Raw genomic sequence first — 21538 nt, 5'->3', positions numbered from 1 at the left:
CAAAAGCTCTGTGGGGTTGGGTTTTTTTCTTTTGAAAAATTTTGCCAAGAAATGAGAAATATTCTAATCAGATCTGTCAGATACTGACTTCCATGTTATATTCCATCCTCTCATTTTAATGACTGCCTTGTATTGAACCTCTGAAGTGGTTATTGCTTGAAGCAAAGTTAGGATTTAGTGCTGAAAGTGATGATACTTCCTGTGAGGTAAATACCCTGGCCTCGTGCTGAAAATTGAGATGGTTCTCAAAAGCTTTGCTTCTGGCCTCCCCTGAAGAAAATACCCACATGCTCTAACCTGGCTTTCCAAGACAGGACTGTTCCATTGCTTGGCCTCAAGGCAACCTGTCCAGCTCCAGGTGGTTTTATGGTGTGCAGTGCTCTCTGTAAGGGATTACGGGATACCCCACGATTTGCTGCCTTTCATGGCCTGTTGCATGTTTGAAGCTGGTTTTCCAGGGGTGAAAGCTGCATGAGCAAAGGCGTCCTGCAGCCTCATGTTTGAGGGCTCTGATCTCATTTCCATTTGTGATGCTGAACATGCTATGGCAGCAAAGGCTATATGTGTAAACCCCTCAGAAAATAAATGAGGGTAGAACTTTCTGAATAGCTGGTATTTCCCAGCCCTGGCTGTGGGTTAGATCTATCTGGACACAGATAACATGCGGCTCAATTTGAATTCTGTTCCTAGACATGAACTCTCATTTGCTTCCTGGGAGTGGGATCCCAACCATGGCATTGCACAGCTAACGTGTAATGGGACATCTCTTCAAGTAGTGTCATTATTCCTGTTGTCAGTGGGGCTACATGACAATCCACAGAAGACTCAGAGGTAAATACACGCTAGCACATTTGTCTCTCCTAAGCAACAACTCATATGTTTAATTGGGCAACTTCAGTATAACTATAGACTTCATGGATTTTAGCCACCATCCATTTCACATTCCTGTGAAAGGTACCAGGTTTCTCAAGCAGTTCAACACATATTTTCCCCCTGTGAAAGATGGAGAATGGATCACTGAGGAGAAGGAAACTTTCGTACGGGCTTGTGGCCAGGATATCGCATCTTTCTTTACTACGATGTACAAGCCAAGAACTCTTTCAAGGTTAAGACACTCCCAGCTTTGTTTCTAATTTAAAAACTCAGAGAGGAATGATCCAGCAATACAAGCAGAAGATAGTTGATTCATGTGAGGAGGAGGAGGCTGAGCACAACAAACCATCTTTTATGTATTATATTAATGATCCATTTAGATCAGTTCTTGACTTCAGCAAGTTTTGGCTACAAATATTTCAGATTTTTTTCATATTTTTTCAATGATGCACTGGCAGCATTAGAAACAGTTGCAAAACAAATGTGCTTCGTAAACGCAAATGGATGTTCCTGGATTATTAGCAGCCATTCTGAATTGCTATCAGAGGGAAAATGGTCATTTCACTGGCAAAACTGGCGTACACAGAAACTATATTTTAGGGCTACCTGATGCCTGAAAATTTGACATCATCTGCAGGCTGCAACATGTATTTTGGTCCATTTTTTTTTGGTGGTGAGGAGTCAACACTGCAGATCCAATTAAATATGAATGTATAGAGCAGGGAATATAAATATGTACACAAGGCTTGGCATTGATCTGATTTTTAACAAGTTTACTAAATGACAGTCACTGGTTTGACAATACTGAATGAAAAATACTGATTTTACAGATTTTACAGGAAGGTTAAGGTATGCTGCCGACAAGCAGTGTCACAAACATCGTCTAAAAAACCCCGGAGTTGGCCACGGTAGAGGCACACACCCTTTGCTCTTGTTTATTGAGACAGAAAGCTTATATACTGTAGATTTGCTGAAGTTTAATAAATAAGGTCAACTTATAATATATATAAAACAATATAAACATTTATATGCTACATGCATATCATATAATTTAAAGTAATAATTTATATAGCAAAGAGATGTAGATCTATGTTCTTCCTGTTTTCCTGGACAAGGCACACACACAGGAGGTGTCTATCCGTATCCACCTCCAGCCCACCAGTTTGTTGTTTTCTGAAGTCAGTGCTCTGACATAAGTTTGGGATGTCTTGCATTGGGAATTCCAGTGCTTGTCATCAATGCCGCGGCAGCCATTTTTTACAGGCTTGGCCTCTTTACACCTCGTTTCGTAAAAGTATTGCTTAACTGGAGAGTTGCCCGTTTTAATTTCTCCCAGAACAGTCACCTGGTGTCCCCTGATGTCGATGGCGGAGGATTTGTCCGTGACCCACAAACTTTCACTGTCACAAACGGAGTATTCCCCCCGGTGGCCCCTGTGCTCTGCATACCTCTTCCGCCGGGAGGTTCTGTTCACCACCACGGAATTCCCGATGTAATCCTCCATGAGGTACAGGGGCGGCGGCTCCAGCGGCGTGTTGTCACTCAGAAGGACTCGGGGAGAATTGTAGCGTCTCTGCTGCCTCAAGAGATCCGTATCCACTGAGAAAACTGGCTGGAAGTCTGATTTCACATTTTCCTCTGTGTCTATGTCTTGCTGAGCGTCTGTTTTCTGCACTGTGTTTTGATAGTTTTCCTTAATGTCTACCATCTGCTTAGAAAACTTGTTTTTTAAAATGTCTGCCTGAATGAGTTTAATAATAAGAGAATTTATCGAATCTTCTGGGAAACTCCTTTGATCCATGTTGGAAGACTGGATGCCACGAAGGTAAGTGAGAAATATCACATAAAACAAGATGGACATCACCTTGTTCACCTGTAAGATCTGCAAAGAAACAGAGAGTCAATGTTAAAACAGTCCAAGAGGGAGGTTTGCTAGAGGCTGTAAACATGAAAATTGGGATTTCTTTAGTAACATCTATGTTACTAAGATATGAGACGTATATAGAGGTATGGAAACAGGTTGTGTGTTTCTTTGAAGATGCAATTTGTTATACTTTATAATGAATGCAAACTGTCTTCTGAATTTTTTTTTTCAATATTTCAGCTATATTTTAGGCCTTGCTTTTCCCCTTTCCATGCCTAGTGGCATATATATCAGCTAAGACCTTTCTCTGCAGAGGTAGGTAGTTCTTGGGATAGCATGGCCTGGGCTTGGCAGCAGAGAGAGGCGAAGTTACTTCCACAGAGTTTATTCCACAGAGAAGTTTAGTTTCAAACTTGCAGGATCATGCACAGTAGAAAACTGTTTCACTATGTGAAATGAAAAAGTTCTGACTTTGCTAACTGTTGTCAGGTTTTGTGTGCTGAGATCTCTCAGACTCATCTAATTCATATTTATCAAGTGGCTTCTATTTAATGTTACCATAAGAAGGAAATAAATCCTGTGTTTCAATAGTGCTTTTGTTTTCTTTCTCTCTCTAGTAAGGGAAAGGGTTCCTGAAGGAAAATGATGCAGTCAAATCAGAAAGTGGTTATTAGGCCTCTATAATACAAGTGGGGAATTCAGAAGGACCCAGTGACCCAACTCCCATTTTGTGGGAGTTGTTTTCAGGACTGGGGATCTTTTTTTTGGTGGTTTTTTAAGAAGTTACATTTATATAAGGTGAAACAAAGCTGACATCAATTAGAAATATTCAAGGACAGATTGGGGTCATCCCTCTCCCCACCATCTCCTAAAACTCAAAAATCTTGTTCAATGATTCAGTATTTTGAAAACCATTTCTAAAAGTGTGCTACTTCTTGGTACTTTGCCATGCACTGCTCTGTTCGGCTTCCTGTGGTCTCCTTCTAATTCTACCTTCTGTCCATATTCTAGAAGCTCATTTGTCACTTATTTTTTAAGCCTTTCTGTCATCTTGTTTGTGCAGCTGAGACCCAGGAGCAACTGTCCAGGGAGGACAGATTTTTTTTTTCCTTCTATATTTGGACACCTGTATATTTGGTATTATCATTAATATTTAAATGAAATCAATTTTCAATGTAAAATCCTAAGTCATGGATGTGAATCATTCACTAAAGATCACACCTGCTTATAAATTTGCTGCACAAGTAGTGGATTGAAGGAGAAAATACAAAACTACTCTTAGAGCACCCTCATAGTCTGTGATAAACCCTGACTGTAATACTCCTTCAAATTACTCAGGAAAGCCTTGAATTTGATTTTCCTGCTTTGCAAACACATCTGCCACATGTCAGAGACCTCTGGCACTCTGGGATGAGGGCACAGAGTCACAGACCGTGGGACAGATGGGAGGATCCTCAGGACATTATGTAGGCCAATCTCACTGCTCGCAGGAGTATCAAATAGCGCAGCTTGCAGAGAGCTCTGCCTACTCAGATCTGGAATATCTACATGGATGGAGACTCCACAACCTCTAGACAAGCCATTCCAGTGTTTCACCACCCTTAAACTCCGCAAAAATATATTTCATGTATCAGCAGTGTTTCCTATATTTCAGTTTTTTCCCATTGCCTTCTGTCCTATCATGGACACACCTGAGTAGAGCCTGGCTCCATCTTTATTAGTCCCTTCTGTGAGGTATCTCTGCACTTCAATAAAATCCCCCTGGAACTTCTCTTCTGCAGCATGAACAGCCCCAGCTCTGTCAGCCTGTTGAGGTACAGTTGTCCTAATCCTTAATAATTTTCATGGATTTGCTCCTGTACTAAGGAGCTCAGAACTGGACACAGCACTCCAGATGTGCATCACCAGTGCTAAGGGGAAGGATCCTCTCCCTCCTGAACAGAAATTTTTCCACTTAAAAAAAAAAAAATCATCATTTTCTGCTTAGAGGGTGAGCCATTTTCTGTTTCAGAAGGCAAAGGAAAAAAGAAGAAAAAAATCTTTAACTGAAGAACGTTTTATCCACTCTAAACAAAACTCCTTTTTGCAAGATTGAGTCCCCACTTTGCAGTTTGGAACAGCAGCAATATCAGAGCTACCCTCTGTGTATGTGTGAGCTGTCCTTTTATGGACAAGAAATGTGTTTTCTCCATTCTCAGTTTGTCACAGTGTGAGTTCACCTAAATCTAGACTGTTGTCTGCAGTAATGTTTTGCTTTTGAGGGGGGAAAAAATCGAAGATGTTCAGTTACCATACAATTACTGTCATACCTGAATAAATACTAACTTAATGTAGATGGATCTCAGAGCCCAGACCTTTCTGTCTGCGCAGCTGCTGTGCAATTTCGCCTTCCCTCAGCATAGGATTTTCTTTTAAAAACAGTAAAAATATTATTAAACAGATGTCATTGAGCAGATTTCTTGCAGCGCCCAGAATCCACACATGAGACGACACACAAGCCCACAGGATGGTGAGCACAGCTCTGATATGGCTCAGCTCAAAAGCCAGAAGCACTATTCATGCTGCATGCAATCCCTGCTCTGCTCAGTCTCAAAATTAAGTGGCACTAGCAAAACACACAAGTTGGAGTGTGATGAGGTGGGAAAAGTCAGGCTGGAGTTCCTGCAGGCTCTCCTCAATGTCATGCTGCACACAGAAAGGAAGGGCTGGGGACCTGAGAGCTGGAGAAGCTAAAATGAGCTGTTTTTCTTCTCCGTGGAGGAACTCCATTAATGAGAAAAATGTTGAAAAGTGTTTTCCTGAACTTCATGTGAAACATCTTACGGATTTGGTGGGAATGATGCTAACTTTGAAATTCAACCTGTAGTTTGATTTATTTTGCAGATTATTTGCTGCAAAAGTAAAAAGGTTTTAGAACAAATATTTATATTTTTCTGGGTGCAAAACTTTGGCAAAACCACAAAGATTGGTGAGATTATAGTTTTCAGGGAGTTCCTCCAACCTAGGAGGTTCATAAAGTGCTGTTCAGAAGTTGCAGTCCATGACTAAAAATTGTCAGGCTGTCGATGAAGTCCAGCACCTCAGAGTATGTCTAAAGCACTATTTTAGATAGGAGAAATGAGTGTTATTGGAAAACTCCAGCTGGTTTATGGCCTTGTCTGTAATGTGGTTATAAGACACATTAAAAGTATATTTTTTTGCAGGTCTGGGGAGTATTGCTTTTGATGAATGGCTCTTTGCCCAAATGGAACATTGTGCCTGTCTGAACTGCAGATAATTTGAGATTTATTTGGCATGTGTGTTGTTAAATCTGTAAAAAGGAGAGGAAAATGTAAAACATTAAAATGTCTATCTTTTCATATTTTCAAAGCAAATAATTCTGGTGTTTCTGGCCATGCCTCCAGAAGTTCCACAATGCAAATCACAAAGCAGAACAAATGCTTTCTCAGTGCAGACCAGTGAGTAAATTATCTATAGAGAGGACTCAAATTGGGGGCATGATTTCAGCATATGTGTCCTGTCTGAGGGAATACTGACTCAAATTCCAGCTTCCTGGAGGGCCCAGGATTCTGTGAACCTCAGCAGAAGCTACTTCAGCACAAGCAGCTCTTTCTCTGGCCTTTTGGAGAATGGTCTAAAAATCTCACAAGAATGAAATCCTTCATGTGACCTTTTCTGCTCTTTCACTGGGATTTTTTTGTTTTGTTTTGTTTTGTTTTTCAATTCAGATTGTTCATTACAAGTGGAAAGATTTTTCCCAAGTGAAATTATTTTCCTTGGTTAGGTGATGCTAGTGAGATATTTTTGTTGTTCTTCATGGTTCTTCTTGGAATTTTCCACATGTAAATTCCTGACAAAAGTTCATTTTGGCTGTGTTTGTGGCTGGTTTGCACTAAGCAAATTGGACTTGGGGACTGCTGACATTTGTGGCTCAGAGAGGAAAAGCAAAGAACACAGAAAACAAAAGTTCATGCATTTCAAATCTGATTATCTCCCAAATGTGGCTTTACTCTATTTTTTTTGTTTGTATTCCTGCCTATCGCTGCAGTTTTAGCAGGCTATTAATTCTGTCTGAGCTAGGTGGCTCAAGATCTACATTTAAGGAGAAGTTAATAAACTTACCTCTTCCTTCCATTGATAAATTCAATCCCTAATAAACTCTGGCAAACCATTTGCCTCCCTTTCCAGACTCACCACTTTATGTAGTAGTGAAAAATTTTGTTTAGTTTTGTTTGTGGTGATTTATTCTGGTCAGTTTCTGAACATTGCACACAGGGGAAGAGCGAGACATCATTTAAAATGTTCTGCAGAAAGCATGAAAGCCTAGTATTGTGGGAGACTGCCCAAGTATTTACTTCTAAGTCATTGCTAAGAGAAAGTGGAATAGAAGGAAAAGTGACTGGTGATTTTTACATTTAGAATTGTAATACCCCACATGACTTATGTAAGCCAGCTTGAAGTGTTTGGCACTTCCTTAAAAATTTAGGAGCAGCTTCAGCTCTTCAGACCAAGCAACTAATAATCCTTTGTGGTGGCTGACAGCTTTTCCAAGCTTTTACCAAAGAGGAAAGCATGATTATTGTCACTGTTTGCTGAACACTGCTTCCACAACCTCCCAAGTCATGGACTGCCCTGTTGATTCCCTCTTCCTAATAACTATGTTGTGAAGAAATGCAGCCCTCTTCCTCTGTGCTTTGGGGGACATGGGGAAGATACAGAACAAGAAAAGAATTCTGAATGTTCAAGAAGGTGGGGATGTGACATAACTGTGTCTGAAAATTTACACTGTATTTCAGAATAGTAATCAACTGTTTGTACAAGATGGATTTATGAAGGTAGGTTGCTGGAGAGTGCTGAATGTCCCTGCAGACACCCTCCTGAATGCTTTTACTTCTCAGGATATGGAAATTTCAACAGAGACAGATTGAAACTAAAGCTTTCACAAGAGCCAGGCCCTTTGAGATGCTGAAGAATTCAGAGGCAAAACCAAGTGATGCCAGCCCAAAGTGTTAACCCTCCCATCCCGAGGGACAACCAAACTGGAAGTTAGAGTGAGGGGATTGGAAACTAATCCATTCTGCTGGCACACTGGCAGTGGAGTGCAGCTGCAAATCTGAGGGGGAGCCCACCAAGGTTTCTTCATCTCTGCAGCAGCTCACAGATGTATTAATTAGTTTACTTAAGGCCATTTATAAAAGAGAAGACACATCTGAGCACTGAGCCCCAATAACCTCCAGTGAAGGTGTATACTTAATTTCTTATGGAAATGGAGTTCAGCCCACAGAGTCACTGACATTCCTTTTTCAAATGACTGGCTGAGCAAAGCATAGCAGGACATCTGCTCAGCCGAGCATGTAAAACTCCTCTGCATTTGGAGCCAACCCATAACACTGTGGGGGTGGCCATGACCCTACTCGTCACTGGGGAAAGCTTTCCCAACCGGTGACATCTTCCTGAGGGCCAGTTCTGTGATAACACCTCTGCTGCAAGGAGCAGTCTGTGTTCTGCACTGTCAGATGAGCTATGTAGAGTCACACAGGTGATTGCAATGGCAGGTGTGTGTCTACATTTGATCCTTCCACAGAAATATCTACATTTTTTTGGAAATCAAAGGAGGCTGCTGGACACATACCTGCCTGATTACAAGAGAAAGGTCAGGAGCAGTTCCTCTGTGCTTACCTCACTCTTTGGAACAGCTGCTACTTCTCACACCTTGTGCACAGTTAATTCTTGTCAGGTTTTGGACCTGCACCTCCCTCCCCCGCCACCCACACCAGGGCATGTGAGAGCTCCCTGGAGGCATTTGGCAGTCCTCAGCATCCTCTCACAATCCCACTGGGGGACTGCACTATTAATAATGTCCTGTATGATATCACCCATCCCTGCTACATCTCCAGGTCTATAATCAGATATAGGAGTAGGCAGCCTTTTCTCAGTCACAACAAGGTCGTTTTCCATTCCTGTTCCATCCCTCACTGACACTTCTGTGACGTATTTACGTGTTTACACCTGTCTGTCTATGCCCCACTGCCATGGTATCATTTTGCATTAAGCAGCAGACTGATTATTCTGTGTATTGAGGAGGTCAGAATGAGGGGTTTGAAGGCTGGGATCCCGATTTCCCTCGTGTGTTGGAAGAGTTTTGTCAAGTCTAAATGTCTGTTTGTTACTTTTTGTATCTGCAAAGAAAGAAGGTCTATGGAATGATTGTGGTATTTCATTACTGCAGGTATATATCCTGACATCCTTTGGGTTCTCCATCAAAGAGCTGGCTGATTTTCCCCTACTGAGAGAGCAAAGGTGGGAAGAATTGGGATTGTTCAGCCTGGAAGATAAAATGTTTTGAGGTGACCTCATTGTGGCCTTCCAGTACTGGAAGGGAACTTACAGGAAAGATGGAGAGAGACTCTTGTCAAGGGCCTGGCGTGACAGGACAAGGGGCAATGGCTACACACTGACAGCAGGTTTAGACTGGATACCAGGAAGAAACTGTTCCCTGTGAGGGTGCTGAGGCCCTGGCACAGGTGTGCCAGAGAAGCTGCCCCATCCCTGGCAGTGTTGCAGGCCAGGCTGGATGGGACTTGTAGCAACCTGGGATAGTGGAAGGTGTCCTTTCACTTGGCAGGGAGTGGGGCAAAGCGACCTTTAAGGTCTCTTCCAGCCTAGGCCATTCTGTGATTCTCACATCTCTGATATTGGAGCAATCCCTAAATGTTTTTCTTGGTTATTACTGACAATGTAGGAGTACTGCCTTTGCTCCCCAGCAGAAACTGGAATACACAGAAATCAGCTGATATTTGCGAGGTCAGACAGGTTGGGGTTTTTGTGTTGCACAGGCTGGATCTGGGAAGACCACCTCTAATGTTGTTATCTATCAAAGAAAAGCATGAATTACAGGGAAATAAAAACAATACCATCACAGAGATAAAGCTGTAGTGGGGTAAATAATTTCAATAATAGTGGGAGTATTTCTTCTTATTATTCACTGTGTAACTCCAAAAACTGTCCAAAATACAAAGAAATCTAAAAGTCATGTCCATAGCTGAATAAACAGCTTCACTTGGCTGGACCTGTGCTTATTCTACAAAAAGAAGAAGATTTGCTCAGATCTTTGCACTTTCATTCTTTTTCCCTCAGAAGTAATTTGCAAACAAAAGAATAGAAAACTCCAGAAGTAAAATATTATGGATAATTTAGGTTGATAAACTGTGTGTTAGTTAATCTTTTCATTACTGTTTGTTAATAGCAGCAGGGCTAAGCAGCAAGCAAATTAAATTTGCAGCTGAATTTGGAGGTGATGCAAACAGCAGTGAGCGAAGAGGAATACAATCTCTGCTGGGGAGATGGAGAAATAAAACATTGTCAGAAAATTGCAAAATGAAACCTGAAGTAGAAATTAAAAGCTTATGTGCTGGAGAAATATTATTGTTGAGCAGTTATATATAGAGGCAAAACAAAAAAAAAACCTTAGAAAGGAGCAATACCTGATCAGACCCAGGAATCTAAACTTTGGAAAAGCACAGTATTTAATAAATGAAAATACTGGGGCATTTCATTGCTGAGCTGGAAAGGAATTGCTTCTTGTAGCAAAGCAGTAAAATTGGGAAAGCTGCTTGAAAGATGGAAGGTATTGTCATACAAAAAGAAAATCGGGAAGGAGAAGCAAAAATGACTGAAAGGGTTGTAGAACTGACCTTTGAGGAAACTGCTTTGAAGGTGCAAGCCTTTGCCTTGAGCTTGCAGAAAGGGCATGACAGGAAACCCAAGGCAAAGATCTGGAAAGTGTAAGCATTGGGGAAAGGGAACATTTGCTTTAGGGTGGGGGAAAGGAGTGCAATCAGGAAAACTGGGATTAAGCTGAGGAAAAGGAAGTTAGGCCCATCATCAAAAGCAGTTTTCAAGCTATGCAAGATGTTTGTAACAAACCTAAAGCCACACCAAAGATGCCTGGGTTTCGTGTTTCCTTACAGCACTGAAACTCCATTTAAGTCTTTTCTTGAAACAGTTTGAAGATCCATTAACTTTTCAAGTCAGCCTGGACCTACTTTGGCTCAACCAGGGCTGATTAATTGTTTTGTATTAAAATCAGTCAGTACTTGCATTTTCTCTTATTTTTATCAGAGAGATGCTTTGAGGGCTTAAGTTGTCCATAATTAAAGCTGAGAGCAGCCTTCCAGATTAAACTTTCACCTCCCGCAATTCTGGGGGCTTAAGCCTGGCCTTGTAACAGATTGTTCTGATTGTTGTATTTAAAAATGCCAGAGGTGGATTTTGTTTAACTTGGTAGCAGAAGGAGAAAGGGAAGCACCTCTCAGATTATCTTGATTTTGTCCCTCTCCTGTTAGGCTAAGAAAGAGCAGCCTCCTGGAGACCCTGTGATGCTGGATGGTGTGACATGTTTTTCCATTTACATTGCCTCGGGACAACTCACTTTTTTAGGGGAAAAAAAAAAACCAAACCAAAAAACCTTGGCACTAAAAAACCACTATTTGTTAGTTTCTCTGCTATTTGGAAACTTGAAGGGAAAACTGTTTTCAGCTTTGCCTTTCAATATATCATTATTTTGCAAGATTTTACATTGAAAGCAAAAGAGTTTCTAGATTTTTTTTTTTTGTTTCAGAAGCTAAAAACAACTTCTGTCATTTTTGACATCATCTGATTTCCTTTTTCTTTTGTGAAGTAAGGAAAATAGTAAAATCCAACAAACAAACAGAATAAAGCAAGGGATGTAAATTCAAAAGTTTAGAGTCTCATTGTGAAAAATCTTGTATTCCTAAGCCTGATTTATGAGTACAGACAGGACGTGCACCCACAAGGAAAAAGAAATACAGGTAATATGGGGAATGCTATAGAAATGAAGTGAGCTTTTATCTGGGTAGAATTAAAATAGACCCTGAAGTTAACCTGAGATATTTCTGTCATTGACATTTTTTAAAAGGGCATTTATTTGTTTTCCTGAGAGCTCTGCTGTGACCCTTGAACACAGATGTTTGCACTGAGGGTACAGAATCACTGAATCACAAAATCATTAAGGTTGGAAAAGGCCTTTAAGAGCATCAAGTTCAACTTGTGACTGCCAACCACTTTGTCACCCATCCCAGAGCGCCGAGTGCCATATCTAGTCATTCCCACTTCCAGGAAGAGGGACTCTAAACCTCTTGGGCAGCTCCTTCCAGTGTTAAGATAGTTTAGAAGAGACAACATTGCTGCTCTGGAGTTTGTGCCAAGCACTGAGCCTTGCCGGGGAAGAGCTGCTGCATTTCACGCAGAACTGCACCTGTGTTTGCTTTTCCAGAGGCCGTGACTCCGTGTTTCCCTGAATCCACATGCAAATACATCCATGGCCACTCCGTGAGTCAAAGACTGCTCTCTGAATTGCCTCTCCCTATTCCTCAAAGGTTCACAACCCCCCAGATACAAAAAATCTCATTAGACTTGCAGGTGCAATGTATCTGATGCAGCATTCTTAAGAAAAGGATCCCAGACCTGATCCAATTATTTTAAAACCACCATAGGAATTCAGTGAAATCAGCATTGATTGGACAAAGCTTTTGTACAATAAGAGAGGGAGGGGAAGACAATGTAATTACATACAGCTGATGTTTGAACTTTATTTTAACATACAGCATGCAACTGCATTGTTTTCATCAGAACTGTGATGTGAAATTAGCATTACTGTGTATAATTAACATCTTTTCCATGCCCTTTGCACAGGTTCAGTAGCTCGCTCACAACTAGCTTAAAATGAAGTTTTTAAACTCATTCTCAGAGAAAAAGGAGTCTTTTATTTCTGGTGAAACAGAAGTGTTAGGTGACGGGTAAGGTTAGAAGTTTGCTTCTTTGCAAAAGATGTCAGACTTTAAAAAGAGATTTGTACAGAAAGAGCTCGTTTGTTCTGACCTGTTAAATAAGATTGTTAATAGGAGACATTGCCTCTACCAACAATTTCTCTTGGTAAAATCATGAGGACTCTCTTAGAGCTGCTCCCAGGTGCAGAGTGAAGCCCTTGAGCCTCTCTTATGGAGAAGAGCTCACAAGTACAATGTATGCCCATGACAGGCTTGTGTTTTTTCCCATTGCATCTGAGTCTTTCAAAAAGCCATTGCCCCTTCAGAGCAAAAAAGTCATCCTGCTAATTGCATTAGTTTATAGCAAATAACAGTTTACACATAGGCCTGTCCTGAGGGTAAGGACTGTTCTGGCAAATCCAGCTCCTCTGCATTTTTTTCCTGATAGAATTCTGCCTGAAAAGGAACTTTGCTTGGGAGTCCCCCAGTTCATCAATGTGCATGTGGATAAAATTTCCTGTATGCAATTCTCCTTGAGATGTGGAAGTGTTCCAGTTTCAACTCTCAGTTCACACTTTACCATGAGTTTGACTATATTTGGGGATTAATGCTCAAGGGTGGCAAGAGTATTCTGCCTAGTCCTAGTCTAGCAGAATATCTGACTTTTAAGTTTGTGAGTCACCCTGCTACAGTGCAGACTGCTCACATGTTCAGCTCATGTTTGAATGAATGCTCTGCTAATTTCCATCAAAAATGTCCAATAATTTGCAAATCAGGATCTCTAGAAGCCTTTTCAAAGTCAAAGCATGATTTCTGTGTTCTCCCACTGTACTAATGCAAGCTCTGCACCTCTGCCAGGTCCAAAATTCATCTGAAAATGGCCTTGTGTTTTTGGAAGCCATGGAGGTTTTTCTTATCTTTCAATCCAGATACCATTTTGCTGCTGATACACAATGCATTCCCTGCTCCCCCTTGCCAAAAATCCTTGAAAGTGGAATTTTAGAGCTGGGAGTACTTTAACAAGTGTTGTCTCTCACCCAATATATGATCTCCAGGTATTTGACAGAAAAGCAAAGTCTTAAACTGGGCATGTGAAGGAGGCAAATGAGATGGACCACAGCTGGTCATAAATCTCCTTACACAGTATTTTAGAAAAATCCCTTCTTACTAAAGAAATTCTGTTTGTGAAAAAAATTATAGAAGGGTAGATTTGAAATAATTCTCAGGGTATGAGAACCAGGAATGGAAAGAGTAATTTTTTAGCAGACTTCTCGTCACCTCTTTTCAAATGCACACTTTATGTATTTCACAAAAGGATCCTACTCCCATCTAACCATCACAAAATTCACAGAATCACAGTCATGGAATGGTTTGGGTTGGAAGGGACCTCAGGGATCATCTAGTTCCAACTTCCCTGTTAACAGAAGGTAAGAGAGGGCTGGGGTTGTTTTACAGTTTGGAAAGTGAAACCCAGGTATGTTGTATGACTTTTCTTAAGTTATGCAAGCTAAAACTCACATGGGAAGAAAATGGGAGAGTGGGCCTTCAGACCTTCCTCTCATGAGGTCTGGGCTGGCCTAGGTCAGTTCTACAGACTGGATTAGCCTCTTCCTTCAGCTTCTTCCCCACACTCTGCTGGTCTTAACCAAAGCTGGCCAAAATCAGAAGTAATTCCATGCCATTATTTCTTCTACTGAAGTGGTAGAAAAGGGAAACAGTCCTTACTTGAGTGAGGTCAGAAGTAACTGGGAAGCAAGCAGAGGGAAGGAAAAAGATGTGCAAAGCATTGCCAAAGGTGTCCGTGGCTGGCTCGTGCACGACATCTCAGGTGTCTTGAGGAATTAAGAATAACTTGGAATGAGCTTTAAAAAAAGTTCAGGCCAATGTAAATCGGCTGTAACAGTTCAGTAGTTTTCCCCAGGAACTGACAAAACAATCAAGGGAAGGATTTTTAATTCTGCACATAGGAAAAGCCTGATCCTAGATTTCAATTTGCACAGTAGAAATCCCTGATTAAAAAGGAGCCAAACACTGTTGTGCTTCAGGAAGTAGGAGAATTAGGGATGCTTACTTTGGACGATGGTGTAACTTTACAGCCTAAACGAGGGGAGATGCACAGCTGCATCTCCCCAGGAGCGGGGAACTGAATATATTGTGAGTCAGTCACAGTTCCTCCCTATCTTCCCTCCACCACAACTTGCATTCCCTTTGCTCTGCTACAAAAGTCAATTACTTCATCCTCTCATTTTTTTCTTTTTTTTTTCTTTTTTTTTCTTTTCCCCTGGAGCGGTTTACTCTCCCATGCTCCCAGCCAGCTCTTTTGGCCAGCGAGGAAGCAGAGTGGGGTGAAGCTTGGGCTCTCTGCACTTCTGTCATCTCAGTATCCCCTCTCCACCCACTTCCTCTCAGCAGGGAGTATTGGGTGAGCGGTCCCTGCTCCTCTGGCTGCAGGAAGAGTTGTTCTGAGCAAGCTGAGCTTGAACAGCCATGGGAGCAAGGCTAGGGAAGGGGGGGACAATCCTCCCTCCCTTTTATATTCCTGACGAGGTACCAGCTCTGGCAACATGTGGTGAGTAGCAAAAGCATCCTGTGTAAATTCTGAGGTAAAGGCCTGTGTTCAAATGAGATAGGATATTACTAATGCTGGAAAACTGGGGAGCATAATCCGTAAGTCCTCTGAAGGACCTTCCTAACCTGCTCGCAGTCTGTTACTAGAAAATATGGAAAGGAGCCCACTGCAAAAACAAAACAAAGCAATCACATCCTTAGGAACTTCGGGGAGGCAAACATATGGGGGAACTTTTAACAAAGGTGAGAGGTCAGTCAATGTCTTGGGATAACTGCATGTAAAGGAGATAAAAAGTTCTCAGGCCTTTTTGACAGTGAGAACACAAAGAGTTTTGCTGAGCTGCATGCAGGAGTAAAGGGCTTTTTGATGGAAAGCAGCTTTTCCTATGGCTGGAGGTGAAGGAAAGCCTACACATATTCAGGAGATATCTCCTGTGCCCTCCTAGGAAAAGACAAAACCACACACAAGCCTCTTTTCTGTCCTGTGCTCCCATTATCTCACCCTAAACCAACATCTCTGGGCTGAGAGCACCTCAAACCTCAGAAATTTCTTCCTTGACAGTGTCATGAAGGCCTCTTTCTTGTCTGCATTTATATGAAGTCACAGTTTGGGATGTCAAATCTCCAGTAGGGCTTTGATTGAGGTAAGATGAGTGGAAAGCAAAAGAGAACCTGGCAGGTCAAGCCTAGAGGTTTCAGACTGTCTGGACCATGGAACTCAAGGGCATGGGCAGAAGTTGGGTTTAAAAGCAAAATACTTTGCTAGAGTTATCCAGTAAAGGTAAGACATGTATTTTCAGACTGCTAGAAATTAGGGAAAATTGAAAAGGATATTTATTCCCATTTTGAATTATTGAATGGTGTTATGCTTGGAGACAGTTGTGTGTATGCAACTCTTTAAAACTAAAGCTTGAGGCCAAACTCTGCTTTTGGTCACACAGAAAGCAGGCGACTGCAGACTGAGTTGCATAAAACTGAGGTCATAATCTGGCATAAAGTCTGAGCTGGCTTGGTTTTCTCTTCAGCTAATGTCAGTAATGGTAAGCTGTTATGAGGAAACCCAGTAGGGAATGGGTCAGGTGTTAATGCTCACAATCAGCATGATTCCAAATAAACTGGAGGAATTTAAGAAACAATGCTGTGTCTTCTGCTTAAAAGTTGCTTGCATAGACTTAAAATACTCTTTAGATTTAAAATAACTCTGCAGATTTGTGTAGTGCTTCTTCAGATTTATCTGGATGAAGAAAGTGTGACTGTTTTTGGAAGATCTTTCAGTGGCAGGTCTCTAAGAATATTGAAAAATGGAATATACAAATAGCTGAACATCAAGCTGGTAAAACAAAATTATCTTCTTGTCCTCTTTTCTGTGCTCTATCACCAAATTGAAGCTAAGATCAGCAGTTCACCAAATTATTTCCTTTTCCTTTAATTTGGGAATAATACTGAGCTTAGACTGAAGCTGGTTGTGCTGGTCTACAGCTATGTGGAAGAAAAAACCAGCATTACTGCAAGAAAGGAGACTAGTTCATCTACATTCTAACGGAAGAAATGTCTCCACAAAAATGTATTGTAGCTTCATTGCCTTCCTCCTAACCTTCAATTTTTGTCAGTGAAAATGAGAGTTTTATACATGGTGTAAAGACAATGAATGACCCCTCCATTTTCTTTAATTTGTTTCTAACTGAAGAGAAATTTTCAGGCTAGAGTAAGGTCTCAGGTTCAAGATTTGAAATTGAAGTTCTGTATTAGTGTTCAGTATTTTCCTTCAGGAGATGGAATCTGAAATACCTAGCAGGTAGACTGAGGAACAACTTTTTCAAGGACTGTTTTGTACTGAAAAGTCTTCACTTATTAAACTCCTTGTGAAAGCAGAAAATAATACAAAAAAAGAGAAGGTTTCTAAGCCACTACTATTGAACCTAAAGAACATAGCCCTTAAAATGTTAGTAGCTCCTTGTCCTTTGTGTTCTGGGAAGGCAAAATTGCAGCCCAATGAAAATGGAACAAACCAAACCCCACAAACACCATCGTTAGGAAGGTGCAAAGAAGAATAAATAATGCTTATACTTTGGAGCACAGGCAGTGCTTGACTCCCCTAAACAAATACTCAAATAAATAGGAATTGTATTCTTTTTGAAGCTTCCATGGTTGTAAATTTCCTTATGGAGTGCCCTGTCATTTTCTTTCCTGAAAACATTCGTGCTCTCTTCTTGAGCAGTAACGTGTTCCATATGTCACATTTGTGACATATGCCTTTGTACGAAACAGTTCAGACTCAGCTCTCCTTTCATCCCCCTGACCTAATTTTAAAGTCTTTTGACTGGGGAGGACTAATCTGGATCAGTTTGATCAGACTCTCCAATTTTATAAATGCCATTTAACACACCACAACTTTTTTCTCCCTTTTCCATAACAATAAGCTCAACCAAGTTGTTCTTTGTTAAGTGTTGCTCTTATAAACTCGCTTAAATTCAACCTCTAATTAAACAGTGCTCTGTGTCTCAGTTCATTATTGTACTGCTTGCTTTCATTCAAGTGAATTTTTAAAGTAATGCAACACAGAAGCTTAATTATCATCTTGTTTTTCTGGTATTCTCTGGAGTAAATGCCAAGGAGGATTTGTTTTTACTAATTTTTTTTTCTTTTTGCTTTGCATACAGCATAATTTTTTTCCTGCTCAAACACTTCTTTTGATCTTATTTCTTTGAATAAATTGCATTTAGCATCTTCACAAGCAGTTTTTTTCTTCATGCCTTCCCATAATTCTTCTGTGTATGAAATGTATGTGGTTAAATATGGTCCAGATTGTTCAGTTTACTAATTCAAAAGTTCTCACTCTTGGTGTTCCTGTGCCTCACCTCTTTCTCTAACACTGGTTTAGACTGGGAAAAACTCCTCTGCAGCTGATAAAATGAAACGTGTGCAAACTAAGCACAAGTGACAAAAGAAGGGCCACCTCTCTTTCTGATTCTGTTCTATCAATATTCACATTCTTCAAATATTCCAAACCATAACCCTGACACCATGTCTTTTCAGTAGATTAATCTGCTTGCTATCAGTTCAGTTTCTGTTTGTTCTCCTGGTGGGGAAAAAAAATCAAATCATTTTAAGAAGGATCACATAGACAAGTTGCACCAGCTCAACCATGAAATTTTAACTGAGCCTGTATCAGAGGCACTGATGTAAAGCAGAATCAGTCAGGGACTGCAATATTAGGAAAAAATTCTCCACAAAAAGTGTTGTAAAGCATTGGAACAGATTACCCAGGGAAGCAGTAGAGTCACCCTCCCTGGAAATGTCCAAAATTCATGTGGCACTTGAAGACACAGTTCAGCGTGGCATGGATCTTCACTCTCTCAATGTCTCTGCTTGTGGAAGGCAGCTCCATCTGTCTGTACCTGAATGTGCCTCTGGTTGTTTCTAGGTGGACTCAACCTGGCAAACATGACGTAGGCATAGGCCAATCTATACTAGTGTTTTTCATGTTGTTTTTTAAATCAAAATCTCTGTCAGACAGAGGTTTGCCTGTACACCATGGACACAGATACACAGATGTGCTGCTTCAAAGTCCTTGTGTTGTACAGCTTATGCTTGAGAAAGGGCATGGCTCTGGTGGTGGTGAAATCCCTTTTTTTTTTTTTTGTCATGTCCTGTCATCCTATTAGAGGTTTTTTGGTGGAGACAACTGCCTGAATTGTGGCTCTAGACAAGCCCTTTTGCTCTCCTCAGTTTCAGGAAACTTGTGATTTGGTATTTTTGGAGTATTTACTGTCATGGTATTCCCACTAGGCTGAATGGTGCCCCAGCAATTCCTGTTTTGCAGGTGAAAATCTTTCTGCAAAAGAGAGGAGCTGACCTGCCTGAGGTGCACAGGAGGCCTGTGGCGTGACAGGGCTGGACTGGAAGAAGTCATTGCGAGCAGAGGCCAGAGAAGCTTCTAGGTTTGGACCTGCTGGTTCCTGCAGCAGCACACTTCATTGAGTAGTACCAAAAATTAATTTTGTTTTGTGTTGTGATTTGCAGTTAGGTTCTTTGGTTTCCTAAAAAATAAAATTGCAGCCAAAGCTTCTGCAGCAGTTTGGATGTTCTTAAATTTTTATTTGTGTGGATTGCTTGATACCGATAGCTCCAGGATTCTCTCCTGTGGAAACCCAGGGCACCGGGAATATTTATCTGTCTGCTCTGAGGTGCCATGACCCCCAGGGGAGCACTAACTTTGACCCTTATTCATGGAGAAAGTTTCCTAGACTTCAAGACAGACTAGAATCCACAAAAGTGTGAAATAGATTATAGAAAAGATTATAGTGTAGGTGTATCACTTGGTGAGAAATTTAGGTTTTGGGATTTTTAATATGTTGTGGATGGAAGCAAGATAGAGGGCACAGGGTGTCATTCTGGGTTTCTTCTTCATGCTTCTTCCTTCTTCTTCATGGGTTTGGGTGGCATTTTGTAATTGGGAAGAAAAGTCCACATTGCGGGCTCTTTGGGATCAGTTATTGGGTTAAAAGGGAAAATAATCTGGGTGTCAGTTCTTAATTAGATAGCTTAGTTTTAAAAGACCTTGTAACAAGAGATTGTTAGCCATTTTGTGCCTTCTAATGAAAAGCTGCCGAACTCACAGTGATGAGACTGTTCTACTAATAAGAAATAATAAACACCTGAGTCCAAACATGTACTACTGTCTCAAGTGCCTTCAATCCAGACCCAGAAAAACCGATGACTGGTACCCCCACACTCTCCCTTGTCTGGACTTCCCTCAGGGGGATTAGCTCTTCCATCCTTTCTCTCTGGCCATCTGGTGAAAGTGAAACACCTTGAGATCCTCTCTCAGCAGAGGCCAAGTTAAAAGTTAATTAGGAGGGACTAAGAGAAAGACACATGGCTGTATCACCATATCAGACTCACATATTACAAAAATTGCTGGGAATTGGGTGAGATGGGCTATGGAGACATGCAGAAACACTCCTAGATTTTGCCCCATATCTTTGTTGGAGCCTTCTGCTCTGTGCAGACCACAACAGTTTTATTCCCTCATTCCCTCTGCCACAGCTCCAGTTTCCCCTGGTGTCTCCTCCACCAAGAGCAGCTATACTAAAGTGTTCATTCCTCTCTGTCATCTCTGCACAACAGAAGAAAGAAGAATTTCAAAACATAGTTCCCCCTGCTTCACATGTTGTTTAGCAGGTACTTTCTTAGTCCACAGAAGTCCCTGAACACTTTAGCTCAGGTGTGCAAAACGGGACAGGCTTTGAATGCAGGAAATTGAGCCAAATTATCAGAGAGAAATTGAGGTTTACATCTCTTCTATGGATTTTTCTCTTAGAGCCCTGCAAAGTTGAGATGGTGTTGTTTGAAGTGTACAGAAGAAATTGGTGGTACTTGTACTAGAATTTTTTGACAAGGCTTTAAATCACTGGAGCTTGTCTCAGGTACCAAGAATCTAACTGGGGTTTGAACCACTATTTAAAATTGGTACTCAGAAGCCAAGGGAGTCTCAAAGAGATAAAAGCCATGAATCTGGCAAGAAAAAACATGAGTCAATGTCAAAAAGTTTACAAGTGGACCACCTGAAAATATTTTGGCTTCAGTTCTACAGATTAAAACAGCTTATTTGACTTGAACTTTAAAACAAATAAACAATCAAAAATATGTTTAGAAAGACAAATTGTTTAATTGTTTACAGTGAACAGGCCTTCCTTCCAATGGTTTGAATTTAATTGATTCTATTTTTCTGATCCAAACCTTTTCAGGAATTTGAGAAGGCTGGGATGTACAGTGTGTTTACTACAAAATGAAAATTTCATATGATTTCTCTAGGAAGTCCATGACTTGAAGGATAATATAATTACAGTAGAATTGTACGATCTAACAATATCCAGAGGATCTGAAGAACAAGGCTTTAAAGACCTTGAAAATCCATTTTCTGTGATGATCCAGGCATCTGAATTTTGCTTAGAAGGTCAGATCTTCTGTAGTTTAGCAGCACTGAGTCATCCCACTGGTTTGTATCACTGTGAGGATCTGGCCCTAACCTGAAAATACTCCAATGCTTTGTGAAATGATCTCATTAAGTGAAAAAACAATGAACCTTGATTGTCAGCATGTGTCATTCAGGAGCTGAGTTTTGGTTTGATGCCAGTACACGTTTTCACCAGTTCTAAGATTGGCAACCTTATTTCTTCATGAGAAATTAAAAAAAAAAATCTGTCTTCTCCTCCCTCCTACCCATCTTTGCTCTTCTCCCAGCTGTCATCACTATTTACAGTTTAAGTAAGTGAAAATATATATTTGCAAGTACAGCTTACTGCTGTGTTTGCTGGTATAGACTGCCCGAGGGCATATCTGGGAATCAAGTTCCCATCTCCATCCAGAAATTCATTCCCTCCTCTCCTCAGCCTTGCCCCTCCCTGGCCCTGTTTCCTTAAGCTGGGTGTTCACTCTCATC

The 21538-nt window shown here is 41.0% G+C and overlaps 1 protein-coding gene across 1 annotated transcript in view; it reads right to left on the bottom strand.

The window, feature by feature from the left end:
• Nucleotides 1-1635: 1635 nt before the first annotated feature.
• The window catches only part of NTF3 (neurotrophin 3), a 46966-nt gene continuing 27063 nt past the window's right edge, over nt 1636-21538 (bottom strand). Inside the window, exon 2 of the mRNA XM_058805610.1 lies at nt 1636-2755. Coding sequence (XP_058661593.1) covers nt 1961-2755 — 795 coding nt within the window. The 3' untranslated portion in view covers nt 1636-1960. The remainder of the gene's footprint in view (nt 2756-21538) is intronic.

The sequence above is a fragment of the Ammospiza caudacuta genome, chromosome 5 (assembly GCF_027887145.1).
Source record: "Ammospiza caudacuta isolate bAmmCau1 chromosome 5, bAmmCau1.pri, whole genome shotgun sequence".
Classification (NCBI taxonomy): Eukaryota; Metazoa; Chordata; class Aves; order Passeriformes; family Passerellidae; genus Ammospiza; species Ammospiza caudacuta.
The sequence above is the reverse complement of the archived record's forward strand: the minus strand, read 5'-3'. Positions and strand labels throughout refer to the sequence as shown.